The sequence below is a fragment of the Xyrauchen texanus genome, chromosome 38 (assembly GCF_025860055.1).
Source record: "Xyrauchen texanus isolate HMW12.3.18 chromosome 38, RBS_HiC_50CHRs, whole genome shotgun sequence".
Taxonomy (NCBI): Eukaryota; Metazoa; Chordata; class Actinopteri; order Cypriniformes; family Catostomidae; genus Xyrauchen; species Xyrauchen texanus.
In genome coordinates this window covers 15,609,014-15,631,040 of record NC_068313.1, presented here as the reverse complement: position 1 = coordinate 15,631,040, position 22,027 = coordinate 15,609,014, and the positions used below count along the sequence as shown (strand labels likewise).

Here is a 22,027-nt window from a genome sequence, read left to right as displayed (position 1 = left end):
AAAAAAAAAAAAAAAAACGTACATTTTGATCTGTTTCGACTTGGATTAAACCACTGGAGTCTTATGGATTACTTTCATGCTGACTTTGTGCTTTTTGTAGCTTCAAAATTTTGGTCACCATTCACTTCCATTGTATGGACCAACACAGCTGAGATATTCTTCTAAAAATCTCCTTTTGTGTTCAGCAGAAGAAAGAAAGTCACACATCTGGGATGGCATGAGGATGAGTAAATGATGAGCATTTTCATATTGAACTGTCCCTTTAAGGTCGAGGTCCGCGATATTAAATGTTATTCAATTGTTCTCTCTTATTAATCGCAGACATACATGTCAAGTAACTGAAACTCACCTGTTGTTGGTCCGTTGTCGTTGTGACGAATTTTGGGGCTTTCCCCAGCTGTGGCGTATGGGGGATTTCCACCCACCAGAACACTGTAGTTTATCAAGAGAAAAAGTGAAACAAAATCAAGCGAGAGCGTGAGGAATCTGCATGTCAACAAGCGTCCGTGAATGAGCCAGAGCTGAAGATTTGTCTCCCGAGAGTTTTTCCCGTAAAAGCTTCCGTCAACTCCATTCTTAACAACGAAATAGGCGAAGCACCCGGAAATGAGTCCACAGCGCTGAACTCATCACTGTTTCGGAGGATTTTCATTTCAATCCAGCACAAAAGCTATCAACGAGTGCGTGAAGAAACCAGAGAGAGCCTTTTATTCTTCCTTATTGCTCTTGCAATGAGAAACATGAGTGTTCGGAACGGCACAGCGGATAATGGAGGTCAGTTCACTTTCTCACACGTTCAGATCGGTCGGCCCTGTTGTCAGTCTGAACATTTGATATTTTTGAGGTTAAGAAATGCATTGTGCATGAACTACATTGAACGTGAAGATATGACACTGTGCGCGTTATCACGTTATATTGCCTTTTATGACGTGAAAGTTAATTATATCATCGAAATAAAGTTCTTCTATGAGAGAAATAGGTGTTTCCGAAGTTGCAGGCCCGTATCGAAACAATAACACAGGGCTGATACGTATTATCGGCTTGAAAGTATCGCTTATAGTCTATACGAGAAGTATGCTGGTCATCTAAGGGGCCGTTCAGGCCGAACGTCCATTGCGCAACGAATAGAACTTAACTTTTTTAACTGTTAAATGTGTAAAAAAAAAACAATAACAACCCATAACAGAACGCAGGTGTCTCTAATATTTAAGAAAAACACAAAACCGCGATCCCAACAAGAGCAATCCAAGTTAGGGAGTGTCTCAAAAGTGCAAAACGCACAAATATCAGGTAAGAGATCAATTATTCCATGACTAAATTAAAAAGTGGTTCTTTTTACATTTGTAATGTTTATGTTGGTAAACAAATTAAGTTAAATTTAGATAATTAAACATTTTGTTATGATTTATATACCTGTAATAAAATTTATTTTATATGAATGCTTTAAATATATCTATTTAATTTTCTGGCTTTTTTAAGATCTCACATCACCTGCAATGTATGTATACACACCTGCTACATATCTTCCACAGCTATGATTGTGGAAATATGTTTTTGTGTTTTTTTCTGGAATTTATTAAATACTAAAATCCATATAACTTGTTCATTTCACCTGATGATGTCACACCACCTGTAAAATATTCACAAACACCTATAAAACATCGGACATGACTTGGATTTGGAAGATGAATTTTTCAAATCTATATAACTTATATAACTGGTCATGTGACCTAGTGATGTCAGACCACCCAACCTGATCTTATGAAAAGTCGTACATAATTTACGAGTTGGCTATTTCGTATGGTGTCACATTATGTTGGTCGCATAAACTCCCGGATGTCTAATATGGAAGTGCGACATCCACACACGAGATGTTATGGACATGCTTATTAATATTATGCCCTTACCCAAAACCCTAATCTATACTTAACCAATCACTAGAGTGTTTAAACATAATAGGAAGCTGCTGTGTGTGACAGAAGCAAGTAATTGTCGCATATTAGATGGAAACGATGTCCAGCGATGTCATTGACTGTAGTGAAACTCATAGGAATTCAAACAAGTGCAGTCGCACGATATCATACGAATTAGACAAATTTAGAAAAGTCATACGATTCCTGACAATTTTGCCGTGAGAGTGTGTTGGCCACCTGTAATGCATTCACACACACCTGACACACATCTTACACGACTTGGATTTGAGAAATTTTATTTTGTGGGTTTTGTTTTTACAAATTTTTTAAATGTTAAAATCCATATAACTTCCAGATCATGTGACCTGATGATGTCACACCATGTGTTATATATTTACAAACATCTATAACACATCTTACATGACATGGATTTTAGAAATATGATTTTATATAGTGTATGAAGCCATATAATACATACACTATATACATTTGAGTGAGGAACTAATAAAAATGTAGGTTGTAATTAATTGAAAACCCAATGAAAACAAGTTTCCCTATGTTTAAAACGGTGTCATTCACTTAAGTATTAATTGTTCCCTTTCAATTAAGGTCTTTCAACATTGCATCACTGACATTATGGGAAATTCCTTTCTCAACAGCCTTGTTGAAGCTCTTTGTACAATAACGCCAATTCTAAAATTGGCAATGGGTTTGAGCCCTGCCCCTTTAGGCATGCAGTTGGCCTATATAAGCAGAAAACTACCCTCACTGGATGTTTTTTGTTTTTGGCACCAGTAAATTATAGAGACTGATGTGTGTGAAAATCCCAGGAGATCAGCAGTTACAGAAATACTCAAACCAGCACATCTGGCACCAACAATCATCCATGTGATTTTCTAATCAGCCGGTCACGTGGCAGCAGTGCATTGCAATGAATCATGCAGATACGGGTCAGGAGCTTTAGTTAATGTTCACATCAACCATCAGAATGGGGACAAAATGTTATTTGGACAGTGGGATGATTGTTGGTGCCAGACGGGCTGGTTTGAGTATTTCTGTAACTGCTGATCTCCTGGGATTTTCACACACAACAGTCTCTAAAATTTACTCAGAATGGTGCCAAAAACAAAAAACATCCAGTGAGCGGCAGTTCTGTGGATGGAAACACCTTGTTGATGAGAGAGGTCAACAGAGAATGGCCAGACTGGTAACTCAGATCATCGCTCTGAACAATTGTGTTGAGAAGGATCTAATCTCTGAATGCTATTCTGAGATGTGGGTTGGCGATGTTTTTGCCAAAATTCTTGGATAAAGGGACATTTAAAGAAAAGATGCACAATTGACTCAAGAATGTTTTTACAAAAATTATAATTCAAATCCTTCCAAATTACCAATTTTACATGTGATATCATTAGAAGAATATATTTTATGTTAAATTGTTAGGTGTATTTCTTTAACATTGTTGGGGATACAAAACGTATATGGTAAAAGTCATGATATTTTCCAATTAATATTCTCTATTAGTGAATTCCAAGAAAACTTTCCCTAGGGGTAATTTGTTTCCTTGAGAGAAAAACATTTCTTATCATTTTATTACTACATTTTGGGTCATAAATGTTCTTATCTTCTACTAGAAATTTTTGTTCAGTCTTTACAATCTCACCAAATGATACATGACATCTCATCAAATGAAAAAGTCCACTAGGTATTGCTTTTATCACTGAGAATTTCCTTATGGACAACAGGAAAGTTGAGTTTAGACATGAAATCATAATAAGAGTAAACATTCCCATCTGGATCAAACATATCGCAAAGATGTAATCTATTCCTTTCTCATAAAATAAAATGATAAAGGTAATATAAAATAAAAAGTAATGTAAGGTGGAAAGGTGTCATGTATACATGTGCTATAGAAGGTCTGACATTCATCTATTTCTGTTAGCTATAAGTTTAATGACATTTCAGTTACATTACATTGTTATAAAATCATTACCTATATTAGGGAATAAGCCATTTATGGTTTTAAATGTTTGTTTTTGTACCATATATTTCTACTTAACTTGTTTTACAATATTAAGTTACATCTGGATAAAGCTCCACATGTTTTTATAACCACAGAATAATCTGTTTTTCATCAGCCTTTGTCCGTTTCACACTTTAGTAGAGACACTCCCTAACTTTGCCTAACAAATGTCAAATGTAAATGTCTAACAAATGTCCAATATAAAAACAACTTTACCGCAGTCATAGTGGAACAGTCAAGAGCATGAAACACATGAAAGTAAATTGACAGATACGGTCAGTAACTGTCTGGAGTCTGTTCCAGCCAACTGTCAGATTATCTGATTTATCATAAACATTGGGCAATATTTTAGATGATAGAAAAATTCCTGACTTCACTTCACTAAAACTGTTTTTTTTTTTTCATAGCAAACTCCAAATAAAGTCTGAAAATTAGTGTTCCTACACAAAAGCAGTTTATGCAGCGATCTGATTCTTGCTCTCCATTCACTTGCATTTAAACAGCTCACCTTGTTGACCGCTCCATGATGGTAGTGATGTTGAAGATAGGGTCATTTTACTGACTTGGATCTTTGAGTCTCATTCAGCAAAATTAACGTATCTTTATTCAAGTCATTTCATTCATTTGAGCAGAATTAAATAAAAATGTTAAATTTTCAATAGTCAAAACCCCCAACACGTCTACTTAAGCAAACTTTGATTATAGTCCCATTAAGGAAAAATTGATAATGTAGCCAAGGGAAACATAAATGATTAGTTCAGCTCTGGACTGAATCTTCTTGTCCAAGTCATTCGTTCTTTTGTCACGTCACAGCCGTATATGCTAGCGTATACAGCTGTCACATGACAAAAGAACGACTCAGGAGGTGAACTAATCATTTCTGTTTCCTGTGTGAGCAATGCATAGCGTATACGGCTGTCACGTGACAAAAGAACGAACGACTCAGACGAAAAGAGTTAAAAGGTGAACTAAACATTTCTGTTTCCTGTACAGCGCCTATGCGCAATGCACATGCACGGCCATCACAAAATGAACGAATCACTCTCTGAGACTACCCATCTGAGTCACATTAAAGATTCGTTCAAAATGTACAAATCGTTCACGAACGACCCATCACTACAAGATGGCACTGTGGTTGACTTATCCGAACCAGCGGAATGAGGCATCTACGTATATATATCAACATTCAGGGACATCCGTCTCGCCCATGTCTAAGGACACAAAACAGCTATGATGTGAACAGCCCCTAATATGTTTGTTCTGAATAAGCACTTGTGTTTATTATTGGATAAACAGACATATTGTTGCAGAAACATCTACACTGAGACATGTTTCATTGATGTTAATCGTTGAACACAAACTTTATGCAATATGAATAAAGAAAACGTTGCTTTCAGTTTCGTTTTCCAGTAATGCGCATGTTTTAACTCCTTTTCTTCTGTCTTTCTCTTCATGCCCCCACCTGCAGTATCAGATCTAGGTGAGTGTCATTGTGACATCATCAGTGTTTGTGAGTTAACCTTGGTTAGTCCTTTAGTGTTAAAGCAAATAGTTGTGTTTTGCAAGAGCTCAAATGCTTGTATCAAAACTGTGTCTGACAGATATTATAAATGAGTACCTTTTGGAGAAATCAACCAAAGAGATGTCCTTGACAGCCCCTCTGACAACAACTCTCCCTGGTCCCCCACCTCCACCTGCGGACCAGGACATGCAGTTGTTAGACCCTCCATCTAGGAGCAGGCGCAGCACTCCAGTTTTGGTTGCCAGAGGAGCTGCACCACAGGTGGGTTTTTGCTGTTTCAATAAAAAAGCAGTTTCATTTTCATATTCAGTACTTTAGACCTAAAGACTGATCAGATCAGCCAGGTCAGTTAACTGATATTGTGTATATATAACCAATATTCAGGGGTGGTACTAAGATGTGATTTTTTGGGGGGCAGGGGGTTCTTTACTGTGGGCAACTGTTCATCTCTTTGTAGGAATGAGGGAGTGTTCCTCATTGGTAATTTTGCTCGGGTTGGTCCCGCTTGAACGTGCTTCGGTGTCGCTCCGGGGGGGCGTCAGAAGCTATATTTTTATCCAAGTTGCAAATGTAATTTATGCGATTAACCATAATATCGCACAAGCAATTTGCAAGTAAAGCTGTGTTTCCATCCCAGTAATTAATTTTTTGTGTTAGAAAGAACAAAATTGTCACTTCCGGAGAAATTGTGGCCTCTGTGATTCTTTTATTAGTAAAGTACTCACGGTTTAGAACACGCAGACAAAACACCATAAAGAACTTGTCTCTCATGTCTGGAAGCGACAAAGCGTCACACAATTCTGGGAGCACTATGTGTGTGCGTTCCTCCATCCTTATGACTGTACCATGCAGATCTATAAGATATATTTTAAAAGTGTATTTGTGTAAGTGTATTTGATTTATTTGCTCTGCAAACTCTATGCAGGCTTTGGATTTTCTAAACACCATTATTTCAGAATGACCAGAGCAACATTTCAGATGTGATCATTGGTCTGCTGGTTAGTTCAGTTATGATTGAGTTATTTAGTCTCAAGGCTTTTTTGATGCACAACTTGTATTCCTAATAAATTAAATTATCCAGTAAATGTGTTTCCATCATAGATTATACAGATTTCTTCTTATCGAACAAAAAAAATGCCTTCACCTCAAGCAAGCATCTTAAGCTTTTTATGTGCATTTTGGAGATTTTATTAGCATCTTAGTGTTTTCATCCAGCAGTTTTTGTGCGATATCCCAAAATGCGCATAAAAATGTATTCTTTAACTTGAGTTCAGATAAGTTTATTTTTGCGCAGGCCATCAGGCTTTTGTGAGAGACTGTAATTCGATGCCTGCTTTTCAGTTAGTGTTCTCTTCCCTCATGCCTTTCTCCCCATACAAAAGCCGTACAGGCAAATACCCTCCTCTCTTTCCCTTGCTTTCTCATTGGCTGATTATTTGTGCAGCTATGCAAGCTTCCTGTTTCTGTACCATGCTCTCTCTGGCTCTTCTCAGCGGTTCTTTGTGTAAGCAATCGGAGTCCATTCTCAGGCATGTCCAGATGTTGTCTTCCTCTACTATTTTCTTCAAAACATAACATTCTGGATCTTTTTTTTTCTTTTCACTTTTTCTTCTTGTGTTCACCATCTTTGAATGTTGATGACATACCGCATGAGTCAAACAAGCTGTTTATCACCCCTTCTGTCTATTCTGTTTCTCCTTTTGCATTGTTACCAATCAAAGGCACATTCTACAAAGTACATAATCCTATCAGTAGTGGTGTAACAAAGCTTGAACGCTCCCATTTGAATATAATGATTAAAGAATTTATTGGATTGCCAAATGCAGACAGTAACTGAATTGTTTGTCTTTCCACTAATGGGTTCAAATAGTGCAACGTCCAACAAGGAACATCTGATGCTTAAGTACCAACAATGCTAGCTAATGTGGTTTTATTTACCCATTGTGTAGCTGACTCATTATGTTGCTGTGTGTGTGGTTAAAAATAACTTATTTGATTGTTGGCAGACAGTTACCGGTCATTTTTGAAATACGGGGTACCTAATAAATAAGCCCTGTTGGCAGACCTTTATATATTTGCATGTTTAAAACTTTTGGCTATTGCTCTATATTATTTTGATGGTTTGTTTATTTGTTGACTGAAATCCAGCTTTGCCGTAACTTGCTTTGTAAAGGTGTGCGTGCTAAGGTGAATATCACTATTACTATTGGTCATACTTAGGGTGAAGGACTTTAAACCTTAACTTTTACACAGCTCTCTGGAGTACTCAATTCTTATTGGACAATCACGTCACCCATCGGCCTGATATTTCAGAATATTGACCGTACAATAAAGTCAAATTTCACCGGGTATAGTGATTCACCTTTCCTACTTCTCATATCACTCTGTGATCTTTACAAGTAAGCTAATAAAATAGTTTAAACTCCAAATCAATATTTCATGTCCATTTATTTAGTTCTTTGCAAGTCCTTGTTAGGATTATAACTCATAATTAGGATAATGAGTAGTCAGACCACCATTTTTGCAATATAAACGGCAACAGAACTGCCACAAACCTGAGGTTGAATTCAGCTGTTTCTGGAGGCTTTGTGGTCCCTTTCTTCTCACAAAATAACACAATTTCTACTCAAATCAATGTCTAATGTCCATTTAATTATTTGTTGGGTAAGGAACCCTAAATGGTGCCTCAAGTATCTTGTCATTTTTACTGTGTAGCATCGTTGAAACGAGTTTTGCACGAACAAGCACCACATAGCTTATCACTCACGCGTTCAGAAATTTTACTTTTTTACAGCACTCATTCAACTTTAACCAGGCCCCCACCACTCACACTGATAGTATGGCACCAATGCATGCTCTGCGAGGTCACAAAGGGGGATCTCAGCGACGGGGACAGGGCTCTGCAGTGGCCCAGTGTCGTCTGCCTCATCAGACTGGAACGGAACATCTGGAGCGCTTCCTGGAAAAGCCAGAGATAGTTGTGGTTGAGCAGCCAAAGGAGCGAGGCATGCGGTTTCGCTATGAGTGTGAGGGACGATCAGCAGGCAGCATCCTTGGAGCCTCCAGCACTGATGTCAACAAGACCTTGCCTGCCATTGAAGTAAGTCAAGGGTAAAATGTTTGGCATATATGCTCTGTTTAGTTTGTGTTTGAACTGATGTTAGTGTGATTACATGTGACCCAGTCTTTTGTCAAAAGTTAAAAGATGTTTACATTTATTACCTGAAAAAACTGACACGAATCCAATGAACGAGTGATTGTTTTTCTGATGGCTCTTTCATCATTTACTTACCCTCATGTTTTCGAAACCTGTATGAATTTCTCTCTTTTGTGGAACACAAAAGTTGATGTTAAGCAGAATGTTATCCTCATTCACCATTCACTCTCTTTGTATAGAAAAAAGATGCAATTAAAGTGATAATTCTGAACACAGCCTTTGAACCTCTCATTTAAACCTCTATAATTGCATTCTTTTTCTATTTAACCATTTTCACAAATACAAAATTGATTCGGTGTCCTAATTTGATTCAGTGGTGTGTCTGGAATGCACCGACTATACCAGGACAGTGGGGGTTCCCCCATTATGGTTTGTGGGTCTTGTATATAAAATTGTGTCAAACGTGTCACTTCAGCTATAAATGGAGTGGTGTGCCATATGTGGGCTCCGACAGAGGGAATTACGTTTAAAACAAACAAAAAATCACATTCACTTATAATTTTTGCCATTGGCAAACCTCCGTAGAAGGGTTTTTTAACTAACGAAAGAGACCACAAAGAACATTTGTTGCCGACGCTGTTACTAAAGCAAAAGTAAAACTGTTTCATCTCTTCATCATGTAGATTCAAGGCCCCATTGACAATATCAAGAAAGTGACAGTCACCGTGTCTCTTGTGACAAAGGACATCCCTTACCGCCCTCACCCACACTGCTTGGTTGGAAAAGACTGTTCCGACGGCATCTGTGTCATCCACATCATTCCCCATAGTAGTTGCCGGCACAGGTATATTTATTTGTTAAAGTCAGGTTCAATATTATATTAACAGCTGGGCCATGGTATTCTTTTGTCTATTTAGTGTGTTGCGATTCAAATCTGTGATATATTGCGACCCTTTTACCGCCTGTTTCGTATTCATCTTAATTACACTTTGGTGCTTTGCGCAACAAGTGCTGAACTTACTGCTTTACTTCATCATAGAGCTATAGAAGTTGCGTTGAGATAACAAGATAAAACACCTTTTTCATGTGAAGAAAAAAATACATTAAAATATTGAATCTTGACATGAGAATATCATTACAGGTACAATATTGCAAAACTGAACATTTTACCTTTATATAAAAATTATTTAATATATGTACACTCACGGAGCACTTTATTTGTAACATTATGGTCCTAATAAAGTGCCCAATGTGGTCTTCTGCTGTTGTAGTCCATCCGCCTCAAGGTTCGACATGTTGTGCATTCTGAGATGCTATTCTCCTCACTACAATTGTACAGAGTGGTTATCTGAGTTACTGTAGCCTTTCTGTCAGCTCCAACCATTCCGCAGAACTGCTGCTCACTGGATGTTTTTTGTTTTTGGCACCATTCTGAGTAAATTCTAGAGACTGTTGTGTGTGAAAATCAGGAGATCAACAGTTACAGAAATGCTCAAAACAGCACGGTCGAAATCACTGAGATCAACATTTTTCCCCATTCTGATGGTTGATGTGAAAATTAACTGAATCTCCTGACCCATATCTGCATGATTTTATACATTATACTGCTGCCACATGATTGGCTGATCAGATAATCACATGAATAAGTAGATTTACAGGTGTGCCTAATAAAGTGCTCTGTGAGTGTATAGAATATTGAAATTGACTATTGCACAATTGAAACAATATTGCAAACTCTAAAAGAAAAAATGTTGATTGCAAATGCACGCATATCAGCTGCCTTCTTCGAGAAGTTGTACCGATACACGTGGGTATGCAATCCACGTTTTTTATTTAATTATTTCTCTAGTTTTGCTTCATTCACTGGTTTTACTCGAATGACGTGTACCTTGTAACTTACTATTTGATAAATTTAAGCTTCTGTTTTGATTCACGTTTGATAAAAAAAAATTATCACTTTGAAATATAATTCCCCACCTCTAGTTTTGTGTCATTCAGCATGGTCAGCAGAATGTGGTCTTATTATCAAATGTTATTTCATGTTGGTGTTTTCCAGCTTTGCAAATTTGGGCATCCAGTGTATCCGGAGGAAGGAACTTGATGCCTCTCTGCAGAAGAGGAGGAATAAAAATATTGATCCTTTTAACAGTGAGTAGTGGAAAACAATTCCAAGATTGCAAGGTGGCTGATACATTGTTGATTTTATTTTGTCAGAATCATCATTTTAGTTGAGATTGAAATTTCAATGATAGAAGTATGTTGGATCAACATTGAAATTTGGATGAAAGCCAGCAGCACATATGGGTGGTGGCAGTGACATTAAACCAACATGTGTGTGTAAAGGGATTAATGGAAAGGAGGTGAGAACCGGCTTAACAATATAAATAATAGTTTAATATGAAACTTAAACAAAAAGACAAACACACAAAGGTGTTGGACAGCTGTCCGTAAATCTCTCTCTCGCAATGCAACTTCCAGTCGGCCTTTATCCCTCTCTGAGGCTTGATTAGCCTGATAGGTTTCCACACAAACAAGGAAGCATCAAGTAGAATATTGAGAAGCACACTATGACAGGATGGAGGGTGGGTGCCCTGTCACAGTGTGCTTCTCAATATTCAACTTGATGCTTCCTTGTTTGTGTGGAAACCTGTTCATCCTATACAGAAGTCTTGTTTGCTGAAACACCTGATACACTCACACAAATTCTCTTGCACAATGTAAAACAATGATGTTCATTTAACTTATTATTTCTCTGATACTTTGTTTTATTGGCTTGTTTGGTGTAGGATACTGTCACTGACCGTAATCAAAAACAGTCATTTAAAAAGTGCTTAAAGTCATAGGGGCCCTGGCTAGCATAGCGAGTATTGAAGCTGACTACCACCCCTGGAGTCACATGTTCGAAACCAATTTTGATTTCATGCCATCTCCCTACATTGAGGGACGCTGCACGGCTCGCTGAATTGTATGTCTGATTTTATTTTCCTCTTGCGGTTCACTCCGTAGGGATCTGCAAATTAAAGAGCGAGAAACAAATTAACCTTAATTCGACCTTGGGGGTGAAAGGAACGTGGCAGGTACATGTACATGACTGTTAAAGGTTATAACTGAAGAGTTTGTACTCTTTATACAACAGAAGCCCCATTTTACTGTTTACTTTTAAATTAAACTATTACAGTTTCTTCCTACATTCAGTTTCGTCAGCCTATTTATAAATCCCCTAGAATAACTGACATTGTAACACGCCCGCCTTTGCAATAAACTGCAAGAAAAGGTGCTGATTCATATCTGGATCTGATGCATCTTGCCTTTAGTTAACTGCTCTAATGGTCTTCAACCAAGTATTTTCTAAAAAACATTACTGGTATGATTTTAAAAGAATAGTTCATGCAAAAAAATTTTTTGTTGTTTTTTGTGGGGGCATTCTTTGAGGGTCAGCCAGAAATGTAGGTTGTTATTCACTGAAAATCTTCTCATCCACCATAGGTCTCATTGTTGTATATTTACATTTGCGATTATGCTTAATAAGGTGACAATGCGTGTACTTTAAAATGAACTCCGTGACACCTAAAGCTATTTCTTGTGTACTTGCGTGTTGTGACAGATAGTTATGAGTCAAAGAAGGTATGTCAAAAGTACCGGTACTCCGGTAGTCGTTACTAAAATAAAAAAGATGTAGTACTGGTAGTATTGAGCCAGTGCCGACAGACAGTACTGACAGGCTGCTTTCAAATGCTCAGATGCTTATCAGCGCATGCCGTTATTCCTTTTACACTGAAATGGACAACTGATCAAATTTGAATAGTGATATGTCGGGGCCTGGGTAGCTCAGCAAGTATTGATGCTAACTACCACCCCTGGAGTCGTGACTCCAGTCAGGTCTCCTAAGCAACCAAATTGGCCTGCTTGCTAGTGAGTGTAGAGTCACATGGGGTAACCTCCGTGTGGTTGCAATTAGGGGTTCTCGCTGTCAATGGGGCCCGTGGTAAGTTGTGCATGGATCTCGGAGAGTAGCATGAGCCTCCACGTGCTGGGAGTCTCCACGGTGTCATGCACAATGAGTCGTTTGATAAGATGCGTGGATTGACGTCTCAGAAGCAGAGGAAACCGAGACTTGTACTCCGCCACTCGGATTGAGGCGAGTAACAGTGCCACCACAAGGACCTACTAAGTAGTGGGAATTGGGCATTCCAAATTGGGAGAAAAGGGGATACAAAAAGTGATAAAAGTCTTTGATGAAACATTTCCACATACATTAAAAGTGCATCATGTTTTATCTAGATTTATTATTGGTGTTTTCATTGACAAAGTTCAAACAGCATTCCCTTAAAGCGCAGTGGTAATGCATTCTGTGCAAAATCATCAGTGACTTAGAAGTGCCACTTGAGTAAGCCATTTTACAAATGTACTGCTTTGATTTCATTCTTTGAATAGCATCCTTGCATTCTTTCCTCGTGTCTTACGAGGGAGGAGTTAACAAAAAAAGAAAAAGACAAAGAAAAAATAAGGATGTACTATTAAAGAATCGAGAAGCACCCCATGGTGTAGTGACAATGAATAAACATTGACGTGTTGTCGATCATGTATTCATCTTCGGATCTGGAAAGGACCCACCAGCACCTCACATCTTTGCAGTTATTTCAGGTGAGGAAAGGATTCAATTTGTATTACTATTCTGCAAAATGTATTTCAATGAGGGATTGTTGCAAACCAATTATTAGTCAAATAGTTTCTTTATGTCCTGCATTGTGCGAATTAACGTTAAATATCAGAATTAAGTGGTGACCAGTTATTGCTTGGTCCGCTAGCCAACTTTAAGTAAATTCCAATTTTCCTCATTTTTCAACCATACTTAAATGTATGGCTGCAACTAATGATTATTATTTTTTAGAATCGACTAACCTAGCAATTATTAGAATGAACAATCAACTATTGGGCAATTGTTTATATTAACAGCTCTTACAAAATACTTAGTTGATCTTACTTGGATTTGTTACATGACAAACTATGCAATCTTTACTAGCTGTAACATCAAGTGTATGAAACCTTTTTGACCTAGTGGATTCTGTTAAAAGAATAAGGTGGAATATATTGATTGCAGGTGTAGCCTTCAGCATTGCAACTGCTTAAAGAATCTAGACAAACTATGTATTGTCGTAAGTTCCCACAGACTACGCGTTATGGATATTTTTCTAATATGGCACACCCAACGTTGAATTAGGTATGTTCATTTAAGAATGCAGGATTTGGGTCTAGCCTACATGATCGATTTGCCTAAATATTACAGTGCTAGACTGTACAAACAAAATTTCTACTTGTAAACAAATCAATTAAGATTATTACTGTATTTCATTGATTTTTATCTTACTGTTTTTTTTCTCTCTTTGATCTCTTGTTTTAGATGCCTTGATTGAGCAAATGAGTGGGAGCAGTACCTCCAGCAACAACCTTTTTTTTGTACTGTTGTTAGTTTTGTTATGAAGATAAATAAACTTTAGAATCTGTGTGAAAGTTGTTTTTATTTATATGATTGTTTTTCACCAAATTTCTATATTTTTATTAGAAATTTCAAAATGGACTCTACAAAAGTTATGTAGAATCAACAGCGGATTCTAACAATGATTCAGTGATTTAACATTAAAAAAAATTATTAAAATTTCAATGTTGGTTCAACATTTATGCATGGTGCAAAAGTGATGTAGAATCAATATCAGATTCTAAAATTGATTCAGTGATGATGGTTCGATTTTTAGTTGAGATTTCAATGTTGTTGCAATATTAACGCAGGATGCAAAAGTTTTGTAGAATTAACATCCGATTGCGATGTTGATTCAACTATGTTAACGTTGATGTTTTGTTGTAATTTGAAAGTTGTTTCAACAGATTTGATATAGAATCATCATCAGATTCTAACATTGATTCAATGTCTTAACATTGATTTTTTTTGGTTGAAATTTTAATATGGTTTCAACATTAATTGAGGGTGCAAAAGTTATGTAGAATCAACATCAGTTTGTAATGTTAATTTAATGCCATTAACGTTGACGCATCAACGTTGACTTAACATTGTTTCAATGCTTGTTTGCTATCTGGGTTGCAGACTGCATGGCTCTATTCCAACACCTAGTGAGCTACCTTGCTGTCAACTGCCTACATACAGTATAGGCTGCTGCCTTCTAAGGGAACATCCTAACTGAAATGTAACCTTATAAGTGACTTTGGAATGCTTTACATAGGCAGAATGTCATCTGTGTGTCATAAAAATAGCACTCTTCACGTAAAGCGCATTCATTAGGAATGTACAGTACCATTACAAAATTTGTGTTCAAATATGTGATTATTTAGAACAACACCTGCCAATACCAATAGTTTGGTGGTTATGGTTTTTTGCTAACTTGTTTCAAACCACTGATAATTAATTACAAAACTTTGATAGAACTATAAATAATAAACTTCTCTAAAAGTCTCTACTTGTCTTCCATGTTTCAGAGTAACTCTTCTCAGTTACAAACAGAACACCTATAAATAGCCTCAAGTTACAAGTTAGCATGTTGCTAAGCTAATGTTGTGATACTCTAATAAGCATAAAAACTAAGCACACACACCAATATGATGTAAAAATAGTAAATTTTTCAATTAGATTAATGCATTGAATTAATTATATTTATAATCAACATTTCTCTCACTTTTTCTACCATCTTGGATACATTTTAGATTTAGCTTGATGGCTTAACAGTTTGTAGGCTGCTCACTAGGTTTTAGAACAGAGCACAAGCCTTAAAAATACTCTTTAATTGCAGCACTGTAGTGTGAGCTTCTTTTGAATGTTTTTCTCTTGTTTTCCGGCAGCGGGCCACTCTAAGAGCATTGAGGACATGGACATGAATGTTGTGAGACTGTGTTTCCAGTGTGAGCTGGAAAGAAAAGACGGAGAAAGGATCCACCTCGCTCCTGTGGTTTCCAACCCCATCTATGACAAGAGTAAGTCTCAAATGACTGTACACTATGCACTCGGCCATCTAGTGTATGAAGTTTCCTAGGGTAGTATTGTCCAATCAAACTCTAAAAACTAAAAAGTTTTAACTATATGGAAGCATTCACCATTTTTTCATCTGATGGAAGTAACATTTCAAGTGCACACAATGTGTTGCCATTAGCTTTAGCATGTTAGCCAGTTAGCATCTGCAAACACACTACTCATTCTACTTACACCATAAAATGGCATAGAATAGTGCAGAAATATGTGATTTGGAAACCTACTGTGTGCAAGTACGTAGACATGAATGCTTGGCCAACATGTTGCAGGCGTTCTTGAGTTACTGTCACAGTAACTCAAGGGGGTTATAGAGTTACATCTAATGTGTGGCAAAATTAACCCAGATGTGTTTTTGTTCAAGTAACTAGCTATTAACATGTCAACAGTTCAAATAACTTAATTAACTAGCAAACTGCTGCTCTGCCATTACAATGGTTGACCTGAAAGAAAAAGCCAATGAATGCAATGGCACATGAAATCGAGCATGTCTTGTCACATACTTACGCTGACTATGTTTTGGGTCTTATTGTTTGCGACCTCTTCAAACACCAATTTGCTTTACATGCACACCAATATGCTGATAACTATCGAAAATCAGTTTCTTCATAAGATCCAACACAAGGAGACAGATATAATTCGATTATTCTTTGCTTTTGACATCACAATGTAAACAGACACTTTCGCACATTGGATAAGCCAATAGGAATGCCGGTAAAGGTGTATAGAAAAATCTACATGTGGCAGTTAGTTTTTCCTTAGACCGTTTACGACCTTAACCTGATAAAGGAAAACTTTTTAAGGTTGACATAAGTAAACATGACCACACACACGTTTGTCTGCTTATTAAGTGTAATCGGTGTAAGATTGTGCATGTAAATGCGGTCATGACCATGCATGCTCTATAGTGCCCCTTGTGGCAATGTGGAGAATGTAAAAACTTGTGTTTCAGAATGACACATGAAATTGAGCGATTCCGGAATTGTCTTGACTGTGTTTCGGACCTTATTTTTTGAGGCTCCTTCAAACATATCAATGATTGTAGTGCTCTAGGCCATGGTGAGTCTGTAATTTCCTGCCAGATGATGTTTGGATTGTTTGTATTGTCTGATTAGAGGCGACCACAACAGCAGAACTGAAAATCAATCGGCTTAATGTCATCAGAGGCCCCTGCACAGGAAAGACTGAAATTTACATGCTCTGTGACAAAGTGCAAAAAGGTATATGAAAATGCAGTAATAACACTATTGTTACCATTTTTATGATGTGATTAAACTTAAGGAACTAATTTGTGTGCACACATTTATGTCTGGAAACCACACAGATGACATTGACATAATCTTCAGCTTGGAGGATTGGGAGGCCAAGGCGGAGTTTGCTCAGACCGATGTCCACAGACAGATTGCCATCGTCTTCAAGTCCCCACCCTTCAGGGAGCAGAACATATCTGAGGAGATGGAGGTCAACGTGTGTCTACGCCGCTTGTCTGATCGGATGGACAGCGAGCCAGTCAAGTTCACCTACGTTCCAGACAACGCTGGTGAGTCTTACACCCAGGATAGTTCACCAAAAAACAGAAAATCCTGTCATAATTTAAACGCACAACTTACCACGCACCCCATTGAGAGCGAGAACCCCTAATCATGACCATGAGGAGGTTAGCCGATTTGACTCTACCCTCCCTACATTTCTGGCTGACCCTCACAGTATGCCCCCACAAAAAACAACAACAAAAAAAATACATTTTTGTATGAACTATTCTTTTAAAATCATACCAGTAATGTGGTTTTTAGAAAATACTTGGTTGAAGACCATTAGAGCAGTTAACTAAAGGCAAGATGCATCAGATCCAGATATGAATCAGCACCTTTTCTTGCAGTTTATTGCAAAGGCGGGCGTGTTACAATGTCAGTTATTCTAGGGGATTTATAAATAGGCTGACGAAACTGAATGTAGGAAGAAACTGTAATAGTTTAATTTAAAAGTAAACAGTAAAATGGGGCTTCTGTTGTATAAAGAGTACAAACTCTTCAGTTATAACCTTTAACAGTCATGTACATGTACCTGCCACGTTCCTTTCACCCCCAAGGTCGAATTAAGGTTAATTTGTTTCTCGCTCTTTAATTTGCAGATCCTTACGGAGTGAACCGCAAGAGGAAAATAAAATCAGACATACAATTCAGCGAGCCGTGCAGCGTCCCTCAAGGTAGGGAGATGGCATGAAAGCAAAATTGACCCTATTTACTTCCCTAATACATGTTTCTGTAACTTAATTTTGATATGCCCTGTCTGGTCCTCCAGGTCAAGACATAACCGTGAACGAACCCAGCACATCACAGCCATTCGACCCATTCTATACTCTTCCGGAGTGTAACATTCCCTCAGCTCCCATTGCAGTCCCTGCTCCGGAGGGGGGCATCCAAATGCCACCCCAGGGCATGGAGGAAATTCACTATAATGAAGACTTTAGACAGGAGGACAGTTGTGTTAGTCTGGACCAAGATGCTTTGGACAGCATTCTACATGGGCTCACTCAGTGTTTTGGTGTGCAAGGTCCTGACCAGCTTTTTACACAGTTAATTTTTGGATCCGATTTCAACTGCACTTTAGACGGCACAGAAACAAAACCAAACCTACTAGTCAACCAACCTATGATGAACATGGCGTCTATAAATGATGCACACTTCAATCAGATGGTGAGTGAGAATCAGGTGTATCCACCAGACTTGGAGAACATTGAAGGCCTCTTAGGCCCAGTGAAGAGTGAGAATGAGCTGGATCTTTGAATGCCTCTAAAGACTCTAAAGCATCTTGACTATTAGGACTTTGAAATAGTTGTGGACTAACTTTGTTGTAACATGCCAAACTAGTTTAACTGGCACTGTTTGACTTCCGGTTTGGTAGTGTGTGAATATTAATGAAGTAAATGATCTGCACATCTGAAATGTGAAAGCTGAGGCTGATACAGCTAGCAGCTGATGAAAGGCGGGACTTTAAGGGATAGTGCACCCAAAAATGAAAATTCTGTCATTTACTCACCTTATATTGTTCTAAACAATATGAGATGCAAGTCTGAATGTTAAGGCACCTGCATAATTCCTATGAAACTGAAGAACAAACAGTCATGACGTCCTTTTTTTGTTTCATTAATCTACAAAATAATCCAGCCTACTCAAATACTCTTAAGTGCCCATTCACTCATGTGGCATCTGCAGCAGAAAGCCATTCTCACATCTGCCCAAAGATATGCCTATAATCATTTTTTTGATGAGTATTCTACCCATTAACACTCTTTTATACACCCATTTTTGCAGTAGTATCGGTGTCATCATAAATTACAATAACAGAGTGTAATCAGCTCATATTATGTCTACAAATAGCATGTTAGCGCATTAGCACTATGGATTCAGAATGTAAACAAGACAAATTACGCATTATCTACTGCATAAATATTATTTTAAATCATCATCGAGTGGTTAAAACAGCTTCTTTTACTGATCTGAATTCTACTCATAGAATGATGCATGAAGTCATTGATATTAGGGCTGATGATTAGTCGACATTATCGACAACGTTGACAATAAATGCACACTGTCGTGGGGATGCTCATCATTCGAGCATGCATTTAATGCAGCTAGATTATAACGTGATGGCTCGTGACTTATTGAAGCATAATATATGACACTGCATTTCTTATCATGAAGAAAATTGGCAATACACAGCTTTATTAATATGATAGAGTGGTTTATTGAGAGTTAAAGATGGATTGAAGTGAATAGAAATGTGAGAGAGGAAGTCTTCGCCCCATTATACACTGCAACAAAATACATTTTTGATTTGTTTTGGTTTTGGCTTGTTTTCCAATATAAATATCTTAAAGTTCTTTAAAACAACATATATTTTATTTAGCAGCTATACTGCAGAAGAAAGAATTGTTATCCGAGTATGTTGAATAAAACAATAAAAAACATTTTAAAATATCTAAAAATCCTTTAAAAAAAGATGCATTCACCTGAGCAGCAGCATATAAGATATTTAGACTTGCTTTTAGAGAAAATATCTTCAATATTTTTAGTCTTTACTGCACTTGCAGAAGTATAACCAAGTGAAAAATACACTTGTATACAAAATGCACTTATATTTGTGCCTTAAATCAAGTCTAAATATCTTATATGTTACTTATCAATTCAATGTATCTTGTTTTAAGAATTTTTAGATGATTTTAAACGGAAAACAAGACAAAAACACTTGATAACAGTAGGATTTTTTTTGCAGTGAATTTCTTTACTGATTTAAACTTAAAAGTATTTCTTCCCTTTATTTCAGTGAATGTCATTTAGAGGTATTTTTAAAAGATGATTTTGTCCTCTTTGTTGTTAGTGAGCGTGTTTAATACAACCTATAAATACAAGTCAGGGCACAAGCTGAATAATCGGTGATTGAATGATTCATCTGTGCAATAATCGCAGAATAGTCGAATAATCGTTCTAATAATCGATTATCAAAAACTAATACTAATAAACATTAGTTGCAGCCCTAATTGATAGCACAATTTAATGTCATGTTAGTTGATGTTTTACATGTAGTCTTGAGCGTCATCATTTTTAAATGTATCTCTAAAATGCCTCCTACAGCGGTTTTGCCGGTGTTTGAATGTTTGCAAACAGTATGATGTTGCTAAGCTGTTTTTAACTTCTTTTTGGCTCTGAATGAAGACACACTTCTTCGTAAGTGCACTGGGGCAATGACATCCTTAGTCACCATTTACTTGCATTCTAAGGAAAATAGGTATCAATATTCTTCAAAATTTCTCAAGGACAGAATTGTAATTTTTGGAGTGAACTATCCCTTTAAATTACAAATCCGATTTTCAGCCATTTGGACCATTGTAGGGTAATGGAGATAAGCATGTAGTCATTGTGTTTTTAAGTAGTCATTACAAAAGAAGCAACTGATGCTGCTCAGCTGCTTTTATTGTGCCAGTTATGAAATGTGTCTGTCATTTGCTAATTAAATGTATGGCTTTCAGAGCAAAACTCAGTAGTCCCAGACCTAAAGTCACTAACATATTTAAGTTTTGTATGTAACAAGATAATTTTGTGGGCAGCATTTCTGAACAGTTCAAGCTTTGAGGAATTTCACTTAACTGCATTAAGGGGACATAATTACACATGTAGTATCTTTCTGTAGCGATATGCGGGGTAGCCCCACCCACAGAGAAAGCTCATTGGTCCAAAATCTGCTCCGCAGAAGTGTGTACAAATTCCCTTTCAATCTCTGGTGTATATCGAACATTAAATATGTTCTGATTGGCTGTGTTATGCAGCATTTCCTGTGTGGACAGACACATTGAGGATTTCTTGATGCTAAAAATCCTGTCGCATCACACCTGGTCAGGACAATTTGTGAAATTAAGCAGGAGACTGAAAATGATGTCAGTGGCAAATATATTTGAGTGCTTTTGTCAGTGCTGTAACTGTACATTTTAATATACACATTAATGTTGAAGGAAGTCGGTGGCACAATAGGAATGTAATCATTGGAAATGCATTTCGTCCATCTAAACATATATAATGTCTATAATAATGTTATAATCTTGTGCCATGTAAAAAATGTCTAGCGTTGTTGCTATTGTTGCTTTCTGCTTATATTGTGTATGTAACTGTTGCTGTCAATATTAAAATCATGTGTTTTGAAAAATGAATAGTTTGACTCCGTTTTGGTTGTCTCTTTATATACTTGCCTATTAATCACCTACTTCATTATCGATTCCTTTTTCAAAAGTGGGCGGCTTATGGCCAGAGTCCAACCAAATGTGCCTCACCATGTTAACGTAAATTCAAAACAGTCAGACAGGCAATCGTTTGCCTGCTCAACATAGTTTTCATTAGTGTTGTGAAGTAACAAACTAAAAGTGGCATTGCAACTAACTTAAAGGAACAGCTCACCCAAAAATGAAAAGTCACTCATCATTTACGCACCCTCATGCCATCCCAGATGTGTATAACTTTCTTCTGTAGAACACAAACAAATATTTTTAGAAGAATATTTCAGCTCTACAGGTCCATACAATGCAAGTGAATGGTGACCAAAATTTGAAGCTCCCGAAGACAGCATAAAAGTAATCCATATGAATCCAGTGGTTAAATCTGTGTTTAGAAATTATATCCTAGGTGTCAGTGAGAAATAGATCAATATATAAGTTCTTAATTTACTACAAATCACCACTTTCACTTTCATATTCTTTTGTTTTTGCCAATTCACATTCTTCCAGCATATCGCCACCTACTGGGCAGGCAAAATAATTTACAGTAACAAAGGGCTTAAATATTGATCTGTTTCACTTCCACACCTATCATACCACTTGAGAAGATATCTT

The 22,027-nt window shown here is 37.2% G+C and overlaps 1 protein-coding gene across 1 annotated transcript; it reads left to right on the top strand.

Moving 5' to 3' along the window:
* The first annotated feature begins 316 nt into the window (after window positions 1–316).
* On the top strand, window positions 317–21,914 carry relb (v-rel avian reticuloendotheliosis viral oncogene homolog B). Its single transcript, XM_052110649.1, has 11 exons — window positions 317–778; window positions 972–979; window positions 5,538–5,719; window positions 8,253–8,558; window positions 9,299–9,459; window positions 10,672–10,763; window positions 15,465–15,596; window positions 16,764–16,868; window positions 16,973–17,188; window positions 17,780–17,854; window positions 17,950–21,914. The coding sequence occupies exons 1-11, from the start codon at window positions 732–734 to the stop codon at window positions 18,432–18,434; spliced, it is 1,809 nt and encodes a 602-aa protein (XP_051966609.1). The 5' UTR covers window positions 317–731; the 3' UTR covers window positions 18,435–21,914.
* The last annotated feature ends 113 nt before the right edge of the window (window positions 21,915–22,027 follow it).